Genomic DNA, 20,741 nt, shown 5'->3' on the forward strand with positions numbered 1-20,741 from the left:
ATCGTCAATTGGTCAAATCGGTCAATTCAAGATGAGGCTCCCTTCTGCTCAATTCAAGATTTGATGAACAGAAGTTGCTCAATTGAAGAAGGATTTCAGTTTTGAGTTGTTTGATGCCGCAAATTCTTCGAGTTCAACGTAACACAACTGATGATTTCTTGTGGAATAGTTGGAAAGACTATTGGCTTGTAAATTGAGAGATTTAAGATGTTTTAATTAGCTCTTTCAGATGGAATTTTACACTAATATGTTCAAACTCATTTAACTGTTTAGCAATTTTGATAACTTTTACTGTTTAACAAATTATCTCTTGTTCGAAGGACTCAAAACTTTTCATGAAACAAAACTGATTGGGAATGAAACATGCAAGATAACTTGACAACAAAAGGAGCCCTTGAAAGATAGCGAACAGCCTTAGAGGGGACTGAGGAAGAAATCAGGGTATTTAATGATTTTGAAGTAATGATTATTTCACATGGATTTAAGCGATCTTTCAGCATGCTAGTTAAAAAAACCGAAAGTGTTACAAATCCTAAACAAACAAACATATAAACCCACCCGGTAAAATCCCACTATCTCAGGAGACAGATGTGGTGCTTCTAAGTTCTAACGTGTTACAGCCTACAGGTTTGCAAATACTAAGAACCGAACCCATAATTTGTTAAAAGCAATGACCATAACACACAATATGTGAAAGTTACTCTTTTTATAATATTCATACACCACTTTTATACCACCATAATAGTATAATACCCTTTATATATTTTTTTCCCACGTCCCCTTGATAAAAAAGAAGATAAATTTTGGTAAAAACACCAAAATTTTGGTCCATGTTTTGTTTAGGCGCTACCTGTTTTTCTTTCGTTTTGTTGAAAATTTTATTTCATGACACGCCTGAAAGCATCCATGAATATGAAGTATATGCAAGTCCACAAATAACCACGTCAACACAAAAAATGATACAAAGAAAACAACAGTATTAAGATTTATGATAATTTAAAGAGTGCTTCCAACGGTTCAACGGCCAACGAATAGCATAATACAAAAAAACAGGTCCCCGGTAACCGGATTTTAGAAAAACCGACACCATATAAAATAACAGCTGCACACACGAAGCTTTTATTCAAAAAGTAAACACAATTCATCTAACCAAATTAAATTCTCCAGCAGACAGATAAATAGCAGATAATAAAAACTAACCTCCATTTCAGAAGATGATGTCTTCGTCTTTCTGACCGGCGGACAGCATGTTATGTGCAGCATTCACGGAGATTCCTCTTTGTAAAGAAATATTCTCAGCAGCCTGTTCTTCAGCAAACTGTTTAGAAGCTTTCGTCTGCTTTTCAATCTCTCTTTTCTTAAAAGCTTGAATCTTTTTCAACCTAAAGAAATCTTCTCGCTCCAGTTCATCAAGCTCTCCTTTGATGTAACTTATGGTGTTTTCTAGCCTCGGTTTGACCACACTTTCAAGAGCGTTGACGCGACGGTTAGTAGTCTTGATTGCTTCATCGAGGGTCAAGAATGATGTTTGAAGTGATGCAAGCTCCACAAGAACCTCAATTGCTTTCACATAAGCGGTTTTACACCCTTGGACTTGTTGACCACCTCTGGCTAACCCGGTCAACTCGTTTTTTGTCTCGGCTTCGGTAAAGTACTCGAATTTTGGGAGTTTAACACCTGCGACGTTTTCAGTGCGGGACCTGACTTTCAAAGATGCGGTTTTGACGTTTTCTATGACGGTGTATTTAATGTTGTCGCCGGCTACGTATTTTGCTTCGGTTAAAGCGAATGAGGACGTTTTCATGATGTTTCCCATTGATTCTTTTGTGGCGACAATTTTTTTTAATATGGCTCGGAATTGGACGGTTAAAGCATCACTTTTTTTCTTTAGAAGAGCGTGGCCTCGGGTTGCGCCAACAAGACGAGCCTTGATAACTCCAAGAACGGTGACGGTGGGGACCACATTCAAACGCTGGCCCTGGCCAGACATCTTGTTGAATATATATAAAACTGTGAATATAAACAACCGAAAAGCACAAATTAAGAAATTAATACAGCTTCCAACAGCTACTTTATAATATAAAACTTTGATTCATGTGTTATAGCCTGCAAACCTAGCCAGCAAGCCTTGTAAGCACTGTTTTTTTACTGTCAAACTAAACTTAAAATTTGGAAAATAAGTGAAGCTAATCTCAAATGTGTTTAGTCTTTGAAAGTGAAAAAGAAAATGCGCCAAATTTTATTTAATAACAATTAACAACAATATTAACTAGTTTACTGAGTCAAAAGAATTATTATTATATCTGAACTGACAGAAAAAAAGGGTAGAACTTTTAGTGAGAGTTTCCGGATTTCAAATAGAAAAAAAAGTGTAAGCACAAAATAAGAAGAATGTGTATGTTTAATACAAACAATTATTTGACTAGTAATAATATTTGGATGTGTATATGTTGTTTGAAGTTGTTATAATCAGATAATCGGTTCTTTGGCTGCTTGGCAAATTATGACTATAAAAAACTTTTAGGTAAATGATATTCTTGTGAAAAAGGAGAATATTTGTTGTGAAGTAAGAGTAAAAGTCTCTTATTCAGTAAAAACATAAAAGAAGCACTACCATTGGGAATGTGGGATACTATATCTAGAGGCCACCCATGCATTCAACGTTTTTCATTAGGGCCACATATGTATAGAAACAATTTTACAGGTCACATACTGCCCAAGTATGTCTTTTATTTTGTTTATGCCAATGTATGCTGGAAACTTATAAAATGAAAAATTCCCTTAACTTTTAATAATTAAAATAAAACAAGTAATAATTAAAATGCAAAATGTACCCTTATATATCGTTTCTAGGATAAGATATGCATTGCAATGAAGGGTCAAGGGTATAGTTAGCATGTTACATTTAAATTATCATATGTATTATTTTAATTTGTTAGCATTAAGAGCAATAATGAGATTTTACAACTTTCCAGCATAAAATTGACCAAAGTTGGTATAAACGAAAATGAGTACATATTTGGTTGCCTAAAAAAATGTTCTATAAATGAGTCACAATACTGAAAAAAGTTGATACTCGGCATGGCTTTTGTTGTGGCTACTCGGCTAATATGAATTTGATTATCCAAGATAACTAACTTGAAATCACAGTTCCAAACATCCCCTTAATAAAAAAGATCTATCACATATTTTTCATGTAGACATGTAGATAAATGCATCAAGATAGTTTGATAACCAGTTCCATGGATCATGAGATCATCTGGTGGTACAAGTCTAACATTAGGAATTTTGGACTGCTAAACAAATCATTACTCTAAGTCACTTTCACATACAACCGACAAAGTAATAAAAGGATAAAAGTTAAGATCTAATATCATCCACATGGCGACATTCAACATCTAAACTTATAGAACACTATAAGATCATCATCCTTGCTTATAATTACTTCAGACAAACCAACTCATCAAGCTTATCGAGGCTCAGTAATTAAATAATAAAAAAACTCACTTAACACCACATGACCATAACTATACGTCTATACATAAATCCCTTTTTATTTTTTTTGCCTAAGGTATATACCACACTAATTTCCCTGACATGCTCAAGCTGAAAGAAGTATCACTTAATTATTTCAAATTGAAGCAAAATTTTAAAATGTTAGTAAATGAATTATAGTTCAGATCATATAAACTCAGAGTCAGATCCCTGATTATTTCTCTTTCAACTAGCATATATTTAGAACATCAAGCTTCTATGATAAAAACAATTATTTTTAGCAGCAAAAGTAAAATCTAAATGATTTAATGCCATATGATAAAAAATTTGACAATACACATATATCTCCTGCTTATATAGCCTAAGGTATACCTTATCTATCTCCCTCACAAGCTTACTTCAAAGACTTATATATTGTTCACAAGTTGCAACAACTTCCACTTAATTGTTTCAAACTGTAGCAAAATCTTCAACATTTGAACTAAATGAACAACAATTCAGATCATACGAACTCAGATCCCTGCTTATTTCACTTTCAGTTTGAACATCAAGCTTCTACAGATTTAAGTATTTAAACCACAATTATTCAAACAAAAATAAAACCTAAATCAGGAATAACTATGCTTAACAAGAGTTTGTTCAATTGATTAATCATAAGTACGTAAACAAAATTGGCAATAATTAGTAAGATCTACATTGCCGATTCGTTAATTAACTAGAATTAGGGCTAGCGAATGTAAATAATGATCAATTGAAATTAAATCAGAAACGAATTGGTAGGAATTAGGTTAGATCAGGTATTATTTAGGGTTAAATAATACGACAGTGAATAAATTCAGATCTGTGACAAGTAGTTAAATAGATAGAGAGAAGTAAGATTATATTACTTGGTGATGAAGATGTTGATGATGATCAGAAGCTACTGGTGCTAGTGGTTAATGATGGCGATGAAGATGATGATCATACACACACCTGACGGTGATCGCCAGAAGGAGTTTTATAAATTGGGGGAATATGTTTTTTATTTTTTATTTTTAATTACAAATTCAATCAATTATTATTATTATTATTATTATTATTATTATTATTATTATTATTATTATTATTATTATTATTATTATTATTATTATTATTTTTGGTTTGTGTTAGATCATGATGATGATGATGTTGGATGGGCCACGTCTTTTTGTAACGTCAAACTAACTATGATTCACGTGCTACATATTACTTAGCTACGAAACCCATCTAACCATGACAGTCAATCACTATGCCGCTTCCGGACCCAACCTGACTCACGGGTTTCAGTTTCTCAGAAATATGGTTCCTGAACCGAAACCCGAGGCAAACTCGATTAAACAACAATTGTATCCGGTAAATCTCATAGATAACAAAAGTTATTGGTATGGTTTGAAAAAGGTGTGATGTGGACAGGTACATTCAAAGAGACTCATGGTTCCAAAGCAGACAACATATAAACACACATGTACCGATAGCAAAACATATAGTGATAAAATGACATAGTAAAATAAAAGAACATATGACATTGCTGAATCCAAATTGACATCCAAACAAAAAAACAATCACATGCAAAGTTCACCTAAAATGTAAGAGTCTAAGTCCATAAGCTAAAGCAAAGATGCAAAAGCAGCGTTCCCTAAAAGTCATTAACATTAATCATATGTCTTCGAACTCCTTTCATGATCATGTCCTCAAAGAGATTAAACTCTAGCAAATCATGCCTAATTCGCTCCTCCCAAATCAATTTGGGTCTGCCTTTACTCCTCCCTTCTACATTGCGGATTTTCACTGTTCTAACCGATGTTGTTACACGTCTCCTCTTCACATACCCAAATCATCTCAATCTCCTCTCTTTTATTTTTTTTATATACTAACAACTTCTAGTAATTACCAAAAAACATCATTTCTTATATGTCCAACCTTTTGTGCCCACATATTCATCCCAATATCCTCATCCTCATCCTCATTGCCTCCATCTTGCGTGTTTTTGCTTTTTTGATGGTCCAATAGTCTCTCTCACATAACAAAGCAAGTCTAATTTCAATCATATAAAATTTAAATATGTATTAAACTTAGATTTATATTTAAATATGTATTAAACTAATTTTTAATGACTATGTGTTAAATTAATTATATTTAATTATGCATACCTAAATTTAGATTTATATTATTCTGATTTATACGTTTTCGTAACTTCTATAGGTTTAAACTAAAAGGATCAATGTAATTCATAATATGTTCTCGGAATTTCTATAGGTTAAACAAAAAGGATCAACATGTAGGATGTTTTGATTAATAAGGAATGATATGATTTTCAACAACAAAGCATTCTCTATCGCCAAAGTGATCAATGACATTAAGGCCATGTCTTTCTTTGGGCGAGTAAACGGAATAAGAGAATAAATTTAGAGGGATAAATGGAGTCGGTTCAGTTTTGATAATTTTCCTTTACAGGTTGCTCTTGTGTAAGCGTTTTGTTTGTTGTCCTTTTGTTTTGTTGTAACTTTGGTCTACTTGCTCCTTATCAGCAGTCCCTATTTGGTTTTTATAATATTCCGTCTTTCTGAAAAAAAAAAGGTTATCTCGTGAAGTGAGATAATTTAGCTCTGGCTCAGCATTAAATGGATCGGTCTGGCATGACTCGTGTATCTTGAGGAACTTAAATGGTGAACTCTTAACTAATAATTAAAATTTTAGTTTTATATTATGTGTCATTCACACTAGTTAATATGTACATAAACAAAAAACTAATACTTTGACTTATGCACAATGCAAAATTTATTAAATAATTTGTAATTTGTGTATATGAAAAATCAGGTTAAAATTATATATACCAAAATCTGGTATTTATTTAAATGAGTCAGCTTACCTTGGTTCAAGTTAACTTGTCTACAAATCAAGCCAAGTTCTTTTTTCGTTTAGACTCGAGATTTTTAAAGGCCATGATCGCTTGTATTTGTTTTTTCTTTTTTGAAACTTCACTATATTAACAACAACGAACAACGCCCGGAGGCTACAAAGACCAAAGAGACATTACACCGAAAGAACACCAATCTGACCAAAGACTGGTTTTAACCGATGCCTATTTTTATACCAAAAGAAACCCAAAGCCATAATGTCACTAACAATATCTACAATCCTTACCGGAATGTTAGAGAACACAAGATCGTTTCCAGCTTTCCATAACCTCCAACAAATCGTTATCACTAAACCTTGAACAGCCTCCTTCTTACCTTGGGGCAAACTTGCCGTCAAATGCAATCTGGAGAGCTCAAACACACTGCTGCAAACCCCCGAAGGAACTGAGGTCCATGATTCGAACAAACTCCAAATGTGACCCGCCACTTCACAGCTAGAAAAGAGATGATTAGCAGTTTCCGGAGCTAAACCGCAAAGACTGCAAGAACATGAACTAACATGTATGCCTCTCTTCGTCAATTCGGTTCTCGTAGGAATCATATTCAACACCGCTTGCCACATAAACACAAGACACTTCTTCGGAATCCATTTGACCCAACCTATCATACTCCCCGAGATCGGCTCAAGATCTTTACCGATAATTCTTCTAGCATCCGCCACAAAAAACTCGTCACCTTTAACACCTCTCCACATCCACTTATCCGGACCATTGGATCCAAGAATCGAATTAAACAATCCGAACGTCTTCTCCCACATCCGCTTGCATTTGTTTAGTGACTAATTAGTTATCACATTGGTAGTATTAAAAGGTAAAAAAAAACCTATACAAGTTGTACCGGTTTATACGACTCGTACAAGCATATACAAGAACGTATAGGCGCAATTTCTTTGTTTCAGTTTTTTAATTTATGTTTGATTAGATAAAACGTGTAAATAGAAAAACACAAAATTTAAGAAATAACATCTAGCATAGTAATAAATTAAAAATACGTAATTTAAAAGTACATCTTTTGATCCATACTAATTGAACAACAAAAAAGTTTCAAAGTACCCACCTTCTAAAAGTTGTCTTCCAAAGGCCGGTACCCCAAAACACGCGTGTTTGTAGGTTCTTCAAAAATATGAAGCAAATTATGTAATTCTATTTATAAATTATGTTTTTTATTTGATAACTACGTGGGGTGAGGTGTTTTTCTAAAATTGTGTTTTTATTAAAGTTTTAATTAATTATAAATAGATCTTTATAAGAAAATTCAAAAAACCAATTGTGCCTATACACTTGATATATGCATATACAAAAGTACAAGACGAATAGAACTATACGAGGTATATTGTCCCTATACAACCCGTATAGACCTATACGATTTTTATAGGCTGCAAAAAACTACAACTACAATTTCTCCGTACATGTCAGGCACACAGACACCAGCCATGGTGTCTGTATACGTTATCCATTCGTACATTTGATAAGAAAAAGTGAAAAAAAAAAATCCATCTTGGTTAACTTGCATCACTTCCAAAGCTTAGATTATAACATTTTAATTACTAAAAACCGCCCAAACTTTGTATATTATTTATTTGGAAACAATGTATTCTTCATACTAGTATTGTTCACTTCCATTTTCTATTGTTTAATCACATAAAAACAGTATTTGCCTGTTTACAAGTCCATAAAAAAACCAATAATTATTTTCCAAACTTTGTAGAAAAAAACAGTAAATAATTCACAACTAGACCATGGATGGATGCATAGGCACACCATTAAGCACACAAAAAATACCATAAGACAAAAAAATGCAACGAAAACCAGCCAGAGCCCGATACTAGCTGACATCATCCTTTTAATCATACGAGCTGCACCTCCGTTCCCCTAGCAGGTTCGAATCCAACTTCCATTAATTTTCTACCTTTAACCTCACTGACTTCACATTCCCAGCACAAATAAGTTGCACCTAATTCCATGAGTTTATCGGTAACGGGCTATCAGTCAAAAAAAATGGTCAAACGGGTACATGTGTTTCTTCTTATTAGGTAACGGGATATGTCTCTTTGAGTTGAATACATTTACATGCCACTATAAATAATAAATCAGGAAAAAGAAAATGGTATCTATAACTATCTACCAGAAAGGCTATTGGGATGTTACAGTTCAGCATATAGAGAAAGAAGAATCTAACCAGGCCTTCAGAAATAATCAAAACTAAGCTCACCAGACCAAACAGTGTGTTGCTAGCCACAAAACTTCAATAAACTTCCACTTAATCCCAAAAATGCTGGTTAAATGGTCAACATAATGCTTGTCTTATATATCTTCTCCAGAATCTGTGTCGATAGATAAATATTGTCGCGGTCTGACTGAACGCTTTTGACGAGGAAACGAGAAAGGACTATCGGATCTTTCCCTGCTTATTTTACCAGCTCGACCCTCACTCATTCCAAGAAGCAATGAAGCTGCATATGCACAAATTAGGATTACTAAATTTACAATTTAGTCTGGTTTTACTAAATTAAAATATCACCCGTTACTAAATTTACAAATAACTAGAGTAATTATGCTAAAACCAGTGCAGCTATTATTACTCACTTTTGAACTAGAGTAATTACTATTACAATATTTTATTTTTTATAACAATATCACTCTAGTTCAAAAATGTAGCTACACTAGTTATTTGTACGTTTAGTAGGTTAAATTTTATTTGTACCGGATCCCACACCTGTTTATATATATGTTTACTTATATTTGTTCATTCAGACACGTGAACAGTTTGGTTATATTCGAACAAGTTCTTAATGAACAAACACGAACAAGAAACCCCGTTAGATTAATTCAATCGTTTGTTTGATTTAAGTCAAACGAACTAACACGTGGAACTAACACGTGTTCAACTCGTTTACAGGCCTAGTAACAGGGTCAAAATAGACCCAATAGCAACAATTTCCTAACAGCTTAAAAAGAAGAGTTACCAGTATCTGCTAATGTATCCAATCGACCATCTGTTGGTGGTGGTTTCTGTCTCGGATTTAACCAACCGGTGGCAGCGGCAGTGACGTCAGCAGCTTCAGAAGGAGCTCCACTGCTGCTGCCACCTAGGCTGAGTGATATCCAGTCATCATCCCTGAAACCGTTTGACACGGCTGGCGGCTGACTAGTGAAGTCAACCTGTTGCGTTGCTTCTGATGGTGGTCTTGAAGGAAGAAATAGTTGCAGTGATGGATCATCACCGCCAAAAGCCAATGAATTATCAATTAACCCATTGTTTATATTCATCGTCCTGGGGTCTGAAGAACCAGGGAAAGTATCATAGCCGCCAACACCCATTGATGTAGAACCGAGTTGACTGTGATGTAAGTCAACTAATCCATTTGTAGGGTCAGGATCTGAACCAATAAACTGAAAGCCGGGCCCACAAGGATTCCCAGACTGTAATGACCAAAACGGACCCCCGAAATCAACATCGTTTGTGTTAAAAAGACCAAGTTCAGGACGTGGCTCAGGAAGACTAGTAAATGGAGCCCCTTCACCATCTGGATTAAGATTATTGTTAATATTATTATACACTTGTCCAGAAGGAATTAGGTTTTCGTTTTCATCTTCTGAATCACTTAGCACAATAACTTCTGCATCTCCGCCTGCTGAACCAGTAAAGTTTCGGTCAATGTTGAGAGAGAGTAAGTCAAGCTCAAGCCCGTTGTTAGGGGTAGAATAGTCAAACCGCCCACCACCATTAACACTAGTATCTTCACCATCTCTACCACTGACGGTGCCACTGCTGCTCATAGGAACAGTGTTATGACCGTTCAAGACGTCTATGGGCAGCTTACTATAAGACGAAACTGAATGCCGGTTTTTGAGTTTTCTTACTTCTAGAATTCCGTTTTTATTTTTATTTATTCCAAGTTTTAATCCTGAACTATGACCTTCATAACCGTCTTGAAATTCGACCTGTTTTAGAGCTTCTAACTTGGGTTTAGATTCCACTTCAGCCGGAGAACATATAGAGCCATCAGGTAAATGCCACTGCCCGAGATCCCCAAGACTCTTTCGGTCATCCTCTGATTTTGCGCGCCATGAACCGTCTGGCTTCACCTCAATTTCAGTCACATCATCCCCACAACTAAGCATCTTAAAAAATAAAAAGAAAGGTCCAGTCAGCCTATAAGTAAAAAAATAAAAAAAGAATGAATAAAATCAAAGTTATATTCACACTTGCTACCTTAGATGTGATACGAGTAAAATACGGGTCAATTATGATATTCTCAAGAGAGTAGTTCTTGAGACAAATCGGGCATTGCCACTGCCAACAAAATATTAATATAAAAAAAATAAAAATGATCAAAAGGACTGCAGAAAAGATCTTAATAATTGATTAAAATATTGAATAAATAGCTTGCCTTGCGAGACCGTTGAGTCATTTCCACAAATATTTCAAGATCAAAACAGCCCATGTGAACACACGGTTTGAATCTTCCAGCTATTTTCATTCTTGAACCGCTCATCTGTAGAAAGAATATTTTATTTTATTTATATTAATTTGGAACTAAAATCTACAACTGTTAAGTCATTATTCAATACTTCAGTAAAAACGAAATAACAGTAAATACAAACAAAATAATGAGTTACTTACAGGGCAGCGTAGACTAACAGTTATATTGTCCGCAACAACCTCCAGATCACTGTCACTGTCAGCATTGTCTGTGGCGGGCCCACCACCTGCACACTGGCGAACACGTGCAAGGGCGTCTTCAAATCGCTCACCATCAGACTCTTTGGGTATATAGTTGAGAATCTACTAGTAGAATAGACAAAACAACAATAATAATAAGACTTCCATATGAAATCAGCCATAAAGCATGGCATCTTTAACAAATCAGCATCCTTATTTGAAAAGGACTCCCACCTGTTGAACTGTGTGTCTTTTCACAATTCGAACACCCACACAAAAAACACGTAAATCACATCCTGTTATAGTAATTTTATTAATTCCGTCGCAAGTGCATTTTGTAATCTGACAAAAAGAACATTTTACAAGATAAGAAACTTTCATATCACAAAGCATTAGAACATAGTTCATAATCAAATAGTTGATTATATAAGTAAAACTTACAATAGAACCATCATCACGGCCATTGGCTCCCAGCAATTGAGAACCAGGTCTACTTATTACACGCATAGGCACGCCAGTTAGGTAACATAAGTTTAAACTTTCTCAAAATCTTTGTTTTGTCAAGTGAACAGAATCAGATGAATATCATACCGTTGATTTGTAGCTCTGCATATTGTGGCCATTGCAACCTAAAAGCAACCTTGTCATTCAGAAGCATACACCAGGCCTACATATATACCAAATCACATTTTGTAGATGCATCAAGAAATATCATCTGTGTTCATGTACGGTAACTTAAAAGGAAAATATATTTTTAAATAATGACTAACCTGCACATCATACTCTGGTTTCAACAACATATCCCTGTCTGCTCTTGTAAGTTGAAAAGTTTTTTCAATACTTTGCATTGGATTTGTACTGAAAAAAGACAAATGTTGTTTAAATAACAGCATTCTCAGATATACATGTCCAATCACTCAAAAAATTTAAAACAAATATTCGCACTCTTCACCAACATGCTCTTAAAACATTAAAAAGAATAGACAGTGAGTGTGTGGGACTCACCCATCTGTTGGGACATTTGCAATAACCAACTTCACAGGAACTAGCAAGTGTGACACTGTAACCCAGAACCTGAATGTTTAAAAAACATGCTATAGTTAAACATTTTTATCAAAAGCACAGTTAAAGAATATAAACAGAGGAAAATTAATACATTGTAAGAAGCAATATCACAAACAATAGGGTGCCAATAATATAATAACTGCAAGTACAATTATATTTCTTTCTAGGCAGACTAGAACTGGAAATCATAATAACCCTAACAAATGTAGAAACATGAAATAAAAAGATTGATAACTTACGGATCCGCACGAGTAAGCCTACAGAGTTTGCAATAGAAATTTGTAGGTGGTACTGGTAAAATACCCTCCGTGGGTTTGTCGGGGATGATAACACAAGCAATATGCTGCCAAACATTGCATCTTGGATCTTCACACTGAGGAGGAAAATATTAAGAAATTTAAAACCACCTTAACACCAAACGACATCCTAGTAAAACATAAGTATGCATATAAGATAAGAATAGAGCCGCTGAAACCTTAATTGTTGAATCAGCTTTCAGTGTACTTCCACACAGACAGCGGACCTTTTCCACCTGAAGAGGTACGTCAACTTCATCTTCATGTTTTGTATTATTATTATTATTACTATCAAATATACCCCGTCCTCTTGCAAACTCAGTTGCCCCAGAATCCTGCAGTTTCCTTGTAACAAGGGAAAACGTTTTGTGTCAAAATGAAATGAACAGGCAGCATAATAAGCACATATCAGCACCAAAATAGACAAGATCATATGACACCACAACTAATTTGCCATACTATATAAGATAGTGTAAACATATGCACACCTGTAAATGTCATCAACTAATTTGGCAACTTCTTCCTTCCCAACAGCATTTCTCTTTGACCAAATTCCTGATACTGCTGAACATGAAATACAAACACAAGGTTCTCATTCACAATAAATGATTAGAAAAAACAAAACAAAATGTAGTAGTAACTCAGCCTACACCAAAACAAAATGAAATCCAAAAAAAAAACAATAGGAAGAAAGTAACACTCAAGCGCCATAAAAATCACCAGTAATACAATATTATGTATGGGTGTATGTATATAAATACATATGGAGAGGGAAAGAGTAAAAAGGTGGAGCGGCAATCACCTCGTTCATCGGAGAGAATAGCTAATATGCGGTCAATGAGATCCTATGAAAAAGAAAAAGCAAGAGAAATTAATAGACGTTAATCTTTGGACAATAGTACAACAAATTCAAAAGATCACGTTTAAGGGTGTGAAAAAAGAGAGAAAAGATGTTGATGTAATATTGAGCAATAAACTATAATCTTTTTATTTACATGAGCAACAGCCTTGACTAATCAGATGTTGATGATAATTTCACATCATGCAAATCAATATATAACCTAACTTACAAAAGGCAAACTTGGTTTATGTTAGAGAAAAGTATGTAAACAATCTAGGTATTATTTTTTGTTTTACTGCCGGATACTACTTTTGTTTCCCCAAAATTCGTAAAAAACTGAACCAGATAGCACAAAATGCAAGAAAAGAGCATCAAGAGTAGCTACAAATGAGTAAAAAAGTTTTTGCTTTACTGCCGGATACTACATTAAACCATGTCTGAACTTTGAAATCAAAGATCCCTTATCACACAATAGCCTACACAGCTTAATAGTGTCAAGCTGAAACAATTTTGCATGCATTTTGCAAAATATTACAGTGGCATACTACAAAGATAAAATCGGTGGACCATAAGACCAAAGCCCCAAAATCCCATATCAGGAAGCCCATTCAGAACCAAGACGTATGCATATTGAAATGTTAATGCAAGAACAAACAACAAACAGAGAAAGCCCAACGGAACCCTGCTTCTTTCCTTGCTTGGAAAGACTTAGTTGAGTGAGGATGCCCTTCAGCTCTCGTATCCGAAAATGTGCCAATTTTTCCTGCACAACGATTTGATAAACGTAAAACCATTGCAGGCGGAAATAATTAAACTAGTGTAAAAAAAAGTTGAGTCTAAGCATGTGTAATTTTACCAAACAGACACATAAACATATAGCAATTGGCAGTGTATCTAAAATAAAAAAAGGGACACAAATATTCACATTAATAAGATGATATAAAAGCTTTTTAAACATAACTCTCGTCTTCTTTAATAAAACTCTCATGAAATCAACAGCATGACTGAATATAATCCATTACAGACATTAGCCTATATATCCAAGGTGGAAAACAAAAAAAAACTTCCAGGTTACAAGCAGCCAAAAGCAGTAAGCAGGAACCATGTTAAACAAATCGGTACACCAAAACCATGCAGACTTAACAAGTTACTCTATGATATCCATACAAGCTTGAAAGTTAGAAATGATAAAAAAAATCTATGAAACGGTCAGTCAACAGTCAATTTTACATCAGTATCTACGGCCATAGCAAACCAAACCAAGTAAGATATTCAAACTTCCATTACTAAAACATGTAATAAAGCATCTCAATATTATCCTGCACGCCACTAATAAACACAAAAAATGAGATAATAAATCCTACAACCTAGTGCCATACTCCACAATTCACCTCAGAAACATAACATACATCCTCAATCTTAATAAACTGAATAGTAATCCACTTCAGAAACATAACATATATCCTCAATTTTAATAAATAGAATAGTGAGTTCCAACTATACATTAAGCAACACAAACAAACCCTAAATCATCCAATATGCACAAAATTAGAACGGTAGCTTGCAACTCGTTACCAAATCCGTTGTTAACAGTATACATAAACTAGCAACATGACCAAATATAATCAATTTCAAGCATTAGCCTTAATATCCAAGATGGAGCCAAGTTAAAAAAATCAGTACACACCAAAATCATGCAAACTTAACAAGTTACTCTATGATAAAAGCTTGAAAGTTGGAAATGATAAAACTTCAAATCTATGACAATTTCACTTCCGTAAACAGAATGCAAAATTAGTATCTACTACCATATCAAACCAAACCAACTAAGTAACACATTCAAACTTCCATTACAAAAACAGGTAATAAAGCATCTAATATTATCCTGCACACATCTAATAAACACAAAAATGAGAGAATAAATAAATCACACAATCTAGTCTCATACTCCACAATTCACCTCAAAAACAAAACATATATCCCTAATAAACTTAACAAGTTACTCTATGAGTCCATAAAAGCTTGAAAGTTAGAAACGATAAAACTAAAAATCTACAGAACAGTCACAGCCAGTAGTCAAATTCACTTCAGTAAACAGACTGCAAATTTACAGCCATTAAATATATTAAATAAAAAACAAAAAAAAACCTACATTGCGTACCCAAACCCTACATTCACTTCTGTTTAGTTTTGGATTTTCTGTTTTGGTAATTTCTGTTTTGAATTGGGTACACCAAACCAGACTCTATGGTACACCGTACTGGTTTGTACCGAAATGAACCTACCCCCCTCCGTACCAAAAAACGTCCCTACAGTGAATTGTGTACCAGTTCGCGTTCCCGTAAAAGAGCGAACCACGAGATAGGTAACTATGCTGTAAATTTAGCATCCACAACCATACCAGACTAAACCAATTAAGTAACACATTCAAACTTCCATTGCTAATACAGGTAATAAAACATCAATATTATCCATTTATCCTGCACGCATCTAATAAACACAAAAATGAGATAATAAATCATACAATCTAGCGCCATACTCCACAATTCACCTCAGAAACATAGCATATATCCCTAACAAAATTAACAAGTTACTCTACTATGTCCATAAAAGCTTGAAATTTATAAATGATAAAACTTAAAAATCTATGAAACAGTTCACCTCAGAAACATATCATATATCCCTACAAACTTAACAAGTTACCATATTATGTCCATAAAAGCTTGAAATTTAGAAATGATAAAATTTAAAATCTATGAAAGAGTCGCAATCTGTACTCTGTATCAATGTTACTTCTGTAAACAGACTATGAACTTATGTCTACTACCATATCAAATCAAACCAATTAAGTAACACGTTCAAACTTCCATTACTAAAACAAGTAATAAAACATCTCAATATTATCCCTGCACGTATCTAATAAAAACAAAAATGACATAATAAATCCTACAATCTAGTGCCACGCTCAGTTTTGTAGAACTCACTAGGCGCTACTCGGGCAGTGGAGTAGAAACTAGCGACTAATCGGCTTGGAATTCATAGGTAATTTTTCAAATATACATACATATACCAAATTTTATATATAAATTTTCAAATTTGACCAAAGAGCAATTAATGGGCGACTAGTCGGTAGGGTACCAACTAGTGATTAATCGGCGCCTAGGCGCTATTTCATCATGATGTCCATAAAAACATGAAAGTTAAAAAATCTATCAAACAGTTGCAGTCAGTAGTCAATTTCACTTCCGTAAACAGACTACAAACTTAGCATCCACTACCATATCAAACCAAACCAATTAAATAAGGCATTCAAACACCTATTGCTAAATCAGGTATAATACAGCATCTCAATATTATCATGCACGCACGCATCTAAAAAACACAAAATTGAGATAACAAATCATACAATCTAGTGCCATTACGCCATACACCACAACTCGCCTCAAAAGCAACATATATCCCTAATAAACTTAACTAGTTACTCTATGATGTCCATAAACGCTTAAAAGTTAAAATAATACTATTAAAAATCTACGAAACAGTCGCAGTCAATTACACTAAACAAACTGCAAGCTTAGCATCCACTACCATATCAAACCAAATCAATTAAGTAACACATTCAAACCTCCATTACTAAAACAAGTAATAAAACATCTCAACTTTATCCCGCACATATCTAATAAAAACAAAAATGAGATAATAAATCATACAATCTAGTGCCATACTCAGTGTTGTAGAACTCACTAGGCGCTAGTCGGTGGTGGAGTTGGAACTAGCAATTAATCAAGATACTCATATTAGAATTTATATGCAATTTTTCGAATATACATATACATACCAAATTTTCATACATGAATTTTTCAATTTTGACCAAATAGCAATTAATCAACTCCTAGGTGCGATTTTTTAGAATCTAGTGCATACTCCACACTTCACCTCAGAAACATAGCATATATCCCGAACAACCTTAAGAAGTTACTCAATAATGTCCAAATAAGCTTGAAATTTAGAAACGATATGAAACAGTAACAGCCAGTAGTCAATTTCACTTCAGCAAACAGAATTCAAACTTAGCATCCACTACCATATCAAACCAAACCAATTAACTAACACTTCATATTGCTAAAAAAGATAATAAAAAAAAAGCATCTAAATATTATCCTGCGCGCATCTAACAAACACAAAAATGAGATAGCAAATCATACAATCTAGTGTCATACTCCACAACTCACCTCAGAAACATAACATATATCCCTAACAAAAATAAAAAGTTACTCAATAATATCCATAAAAGCTTGAAAGTTAGAAATGATCAAAACTTAAAATCTATGAAACAGTCACAGTCAGTAGTCAATTTCACTTCTGTAAATAGACTGCAAACTTTACTAACACATTCAAACTCCTATTACTAAAAGAAGTAATAAAGCAAAAGCATCTCAATATCATCCTGTACACATCTAATAAACACAAAAATGAAATAACAAATCACACATTCACCTCATAAACATAACACATAACATATAATATCAATAAATCAAACACTCAATTCCAATTTCACATTCAACAACGTAACAAAACCCTAGCTCATCCAAAACACACAAAATAATAACAATACCTTGCAACTCGTTACCAAATCCATCGTCATACATAAATCAGCTTCTGGCTCAATTATTCAACCTGCAAACAAGCTGAAAGGGATTCAATACATGAAGCCTGTAATCAAATTATTATTATTATTAATTTCTTTTTGGTTTTTGGTTGAGTATGTTACGCCGCCGACGTATCTTTAATTCTCTCTCATCGATTATTATTATTATATATTATTATTATTAATTTCTTTTCTATATTTGACTGAAGCAATAATAATAATAATATTAATTAGCATTCAATTACGAATAACCGGACGTGAAGGTGGATTGTGATTTGGTTTAATGTTGATCAATAAGTCCGGGCTGGGATTGTATGCTGTTGTTACGTACACATTACGAGCATGGGTCATGGTCTCATGGACCCATGGGCCAGGGTAGATTCGTTTATTTATTTAGAACTAAAGGAGTTAAGAAACATTGTATGAATACTACATGTTGTAGTTTTGGTCTTAATAGGTTAAATGTTGTCGTTTTTGTTTGTGATTTAATTACAGGAGAATTAAATGAATGTTAAAGTTTGGTAAAATTGGGTTGGATTTTGATTCAGATCGAATCGAAACTGTTATTTCGGTTTTAGATTTTAGGTTTTATGTATGGATTGGGTTTTGTTATAGTAGGTTACGCATTTACGATTGGGCTTAGAGGCGCACAAAATATCGATTTGACCCGACCGGTGGATATAACCTGGAACTGGTTCCTATCCATGCCGGATCCACGGGTACGATCTGGTATTGGATGTCTCCCTACACCTATACTCGGAACCGGGATTCCAGCTCCTACAAAATACCCAATGTGTGCACCTTTGTTTGGGCTTCTTTGTGTCTAAAAATGAGTCTCAAGTTTTTCGTTTAGTTTTTGATTGGATATTAATTTACTATCACACATTTATGTTTGAATTTCTTGAGATTCACCACTTACAATATGTTGCTTAAATATTTGAAAATGCTGTATAATTCAAAAATTCAATAGCAAATGTTCACACAAGTTTGATACAGGTTTAGTTCTTAGGTTTGGTCGGTCTGGGGATTGAATGAGTAATTTATTATGTATATACAAATTTAACAAATTCTTTTTGATAACATATTATTTTTTTTTATTTAAAAGAAATATTGGTTTAAATAATCCTAACTATGCTCTTTTGACAAATAACAGTCTTAACTTTAAATTTGGATGGTAGTGGTTACAACTAAAGGGGTATTTGTTTTTAATGAACTGCGACTAACGGATGTTAACTCCGTTAGTGATTTGTTGACGTGGACCTTCTTCTCCGGCCGCATCACGCTGGAAACCTGCAACTCGCCTCCATTTTCCCAAATATCGTTACATCGTCTCTCTCTCTCCCCCCTCATTCGAAACCTAACCGATGTGTCATCGTCGCTGTCTCCGGCGAAGTCCACCCTCGTCAATCGTGTACCATTCATGGTAATTGACACATCATTCGACTCGTTTTGATCTCCTTAACAAAAGCCTTGTGCTTATTTTGTAAATCATGTAACACTAATTTCGAAATTTTTAAAATAAGATCAGGTTTGGTATATAGGGATTGACCATGGAAAAATATGAAATTTGCTTTCATTTTCTAATTACCTGTGTGTTTTGAAGAGGGAGGGAGACGGTGTAATGACATTAGAGAGAATTGGGGCGTGTTGCAGGTTTCCGACAGGTTTATGGTGTGATACGGCCAGAGAAAAAGCTCCACATAAGCAAATCGCTAACGAAGTTAACTTTCGTTAGTCGCGGACCGTTAAAAACAAATACTCTTTAGTTGAGACCGCCACCAGTCAAGTTATAAAATTATTACTATTATCTATCAATATGACATAGTTGAGACCGCCACCAATATTCCAATAAAATCATAATTGCTTTCTTTACACAGGTTATTGATATACATACAACAAAGACCATAAAGTATAATTGTAAAAATTGTTGCTAAAACACATATTTTTTCAATACTACTATTTCAACTTTTGTTTTTGCTACTCAAGAGTCACTTGTCTTTCTCACACAATTCGATAGCTTAGTAGTCCTCCTCTAAGGCCAGCATACTCGGGTGTTTTGGCCCAAAACGCCTGGAAAAGGGGGGTGGAAGGTGATTGTGAGCCTGTTTATTTGTTATGAAGTAATGATTTGAAATGACTCAATCTACGAGTTTTTTTCCCAAACAAGTGTTACGGAATTTGTTTACCATTTTAGTGTTATAAAAAATATTTACCAAACAGGTGTCGGTGGAAAAAAATATTTATCATTTTGGTGTTTTTCATTTATTTTTATTCACCTTTTACTTTTAAGGGTCAAGTTATTCTACACAGAGGAACAAAAATAAGAAGTGTGAGAAGCCATAAATAATTGACATGTGTCAAGTGGGGACCAAAAGGAAAAGGGTATAGAGGTAATTGAACACATTTTCTCTTTTCACATGCAAAACACATGTTAATATCCCCATCATTTTAGAACGTTTATAACTTTTTCGTATGATATTTTTTTAAAAAAAATCATCATAATAACAAGCGTTTTTTTATCTTTAATATGAGTATGATTTTTGTTATATAAAATTTAAAACAAAAATTACGTCATTGTGTCTTTTCGCCCCCCATTGTGTCTTTTCACACACCATTGTGTCTTTTCGCTTATCATTGTGTCTTTTTTGGTCATTGTGTCTTTTCGCACACCACTGTTTTATTTTCGCTTATCATTGTGTCTTTTCGCCTATCATTGTGTCTTTTTTGGTCATTGTGTCTTTTCGCACACCACTGTGTCTTTTCGCTTATCATTGTGTCTTTTCGCCTATCATTGT

The 20,741-nt window shown here is 34.1% G+C and overlaps 3 protein-coding genes across 3 annotated transcripts; all 3 read right to left on the reverse strand.

Annotated features, from left to right (window-relative positions):
* Positions 1-957: 957 nt before the first annotated feature.
* On the reverse strand, positions 958-4,525 carry LOC143610924 (V-type proton ATPase subunit D-like). The gene is made up of 2 exons (XM_077085270.1): positions 4,383-4,525; positions 958-2,010 (listed from the first exon to the last, which is right to left on the reverse strand). The coding sequence occupies exon 2, from the start codon at positions 1,988-1,990 to the stop codon at positions 1,208-1,210; it is 783 nt and encodes a 260-aa protein (XP_076941385.1). The 5' UTR covers positions 1,991-2,010; positions 4,383-4,525; the 3' UTR covers positions 958-1,207.
* Positions 4,526-6,546: 2,021 nt separating this feature from the next.
* LOC143610930 (uncharacterized) lies at positions 6,547-7,188 on the reverse strand. The gene has a single exon (XM_077085274.1). The coding sequence runs from the start codon at positions 7,186-7,188 to the stop codon at positions 6,547-6,549; it is 642 nt and encodes a 213-aa protein (XP_076941389.1).
* Positions 7,189-8,125: 937 nt separating this feature from the next.
* LOC143610926 (E3 SUMO-protein ligase SIZ1-like) lies at positions 8,126-17,992 on the reverse strand. Its single transcript, XM_077085271.1, has 16 exons — positions 17,914-17,992; positions 13,980-14,061; positions 13,260-13,301; positions 12,946-13,021; positions 12,637-12,802; positions 12,401-12,534; positions 12,102-12,170; positions 11,867-11,954; positions 11,685-11,763; positions 11,538-11,608; positions 11,331-11,438; positions 11,058-11,219; positions 10,825-10,929; positions 10,647-10,727; positions 9,397-10,555; positions 8,126-8,883 (listed from the first exon to the last, which is right to left on the reverse strand). Exons 1-16 carry the CDS (start codon positions 17,941-17,943, stop codon positions 8,735-8,737), a joined length of 2,601 nt encoding a protein of 866 aa, XP_076941386.1. The 5' UTR covers positions 17,944-17,992; the 3' UTR covers positions 8,126-8,734.
* Positions 17,993-20,741: the final 2,749 nt, after the last annotated feature.

Source organism: Bidens hawaiensis, unplaced genomic scaffold, assembly GCF_021521415.1.
Source record: "Bidens hawaiensis isolate Kalapana, Puna unplaced genomic scaffold, B.hawaiensis_p1.1 tig00028741_1, whole genome shotgun sequence".
Lineage (NCBI taxonomy): Eukaryota > Viridiplantae > Streptophyta > Magnoliopsida > Asterales > Asteraceae > Bidens > Bidens hawaiensis.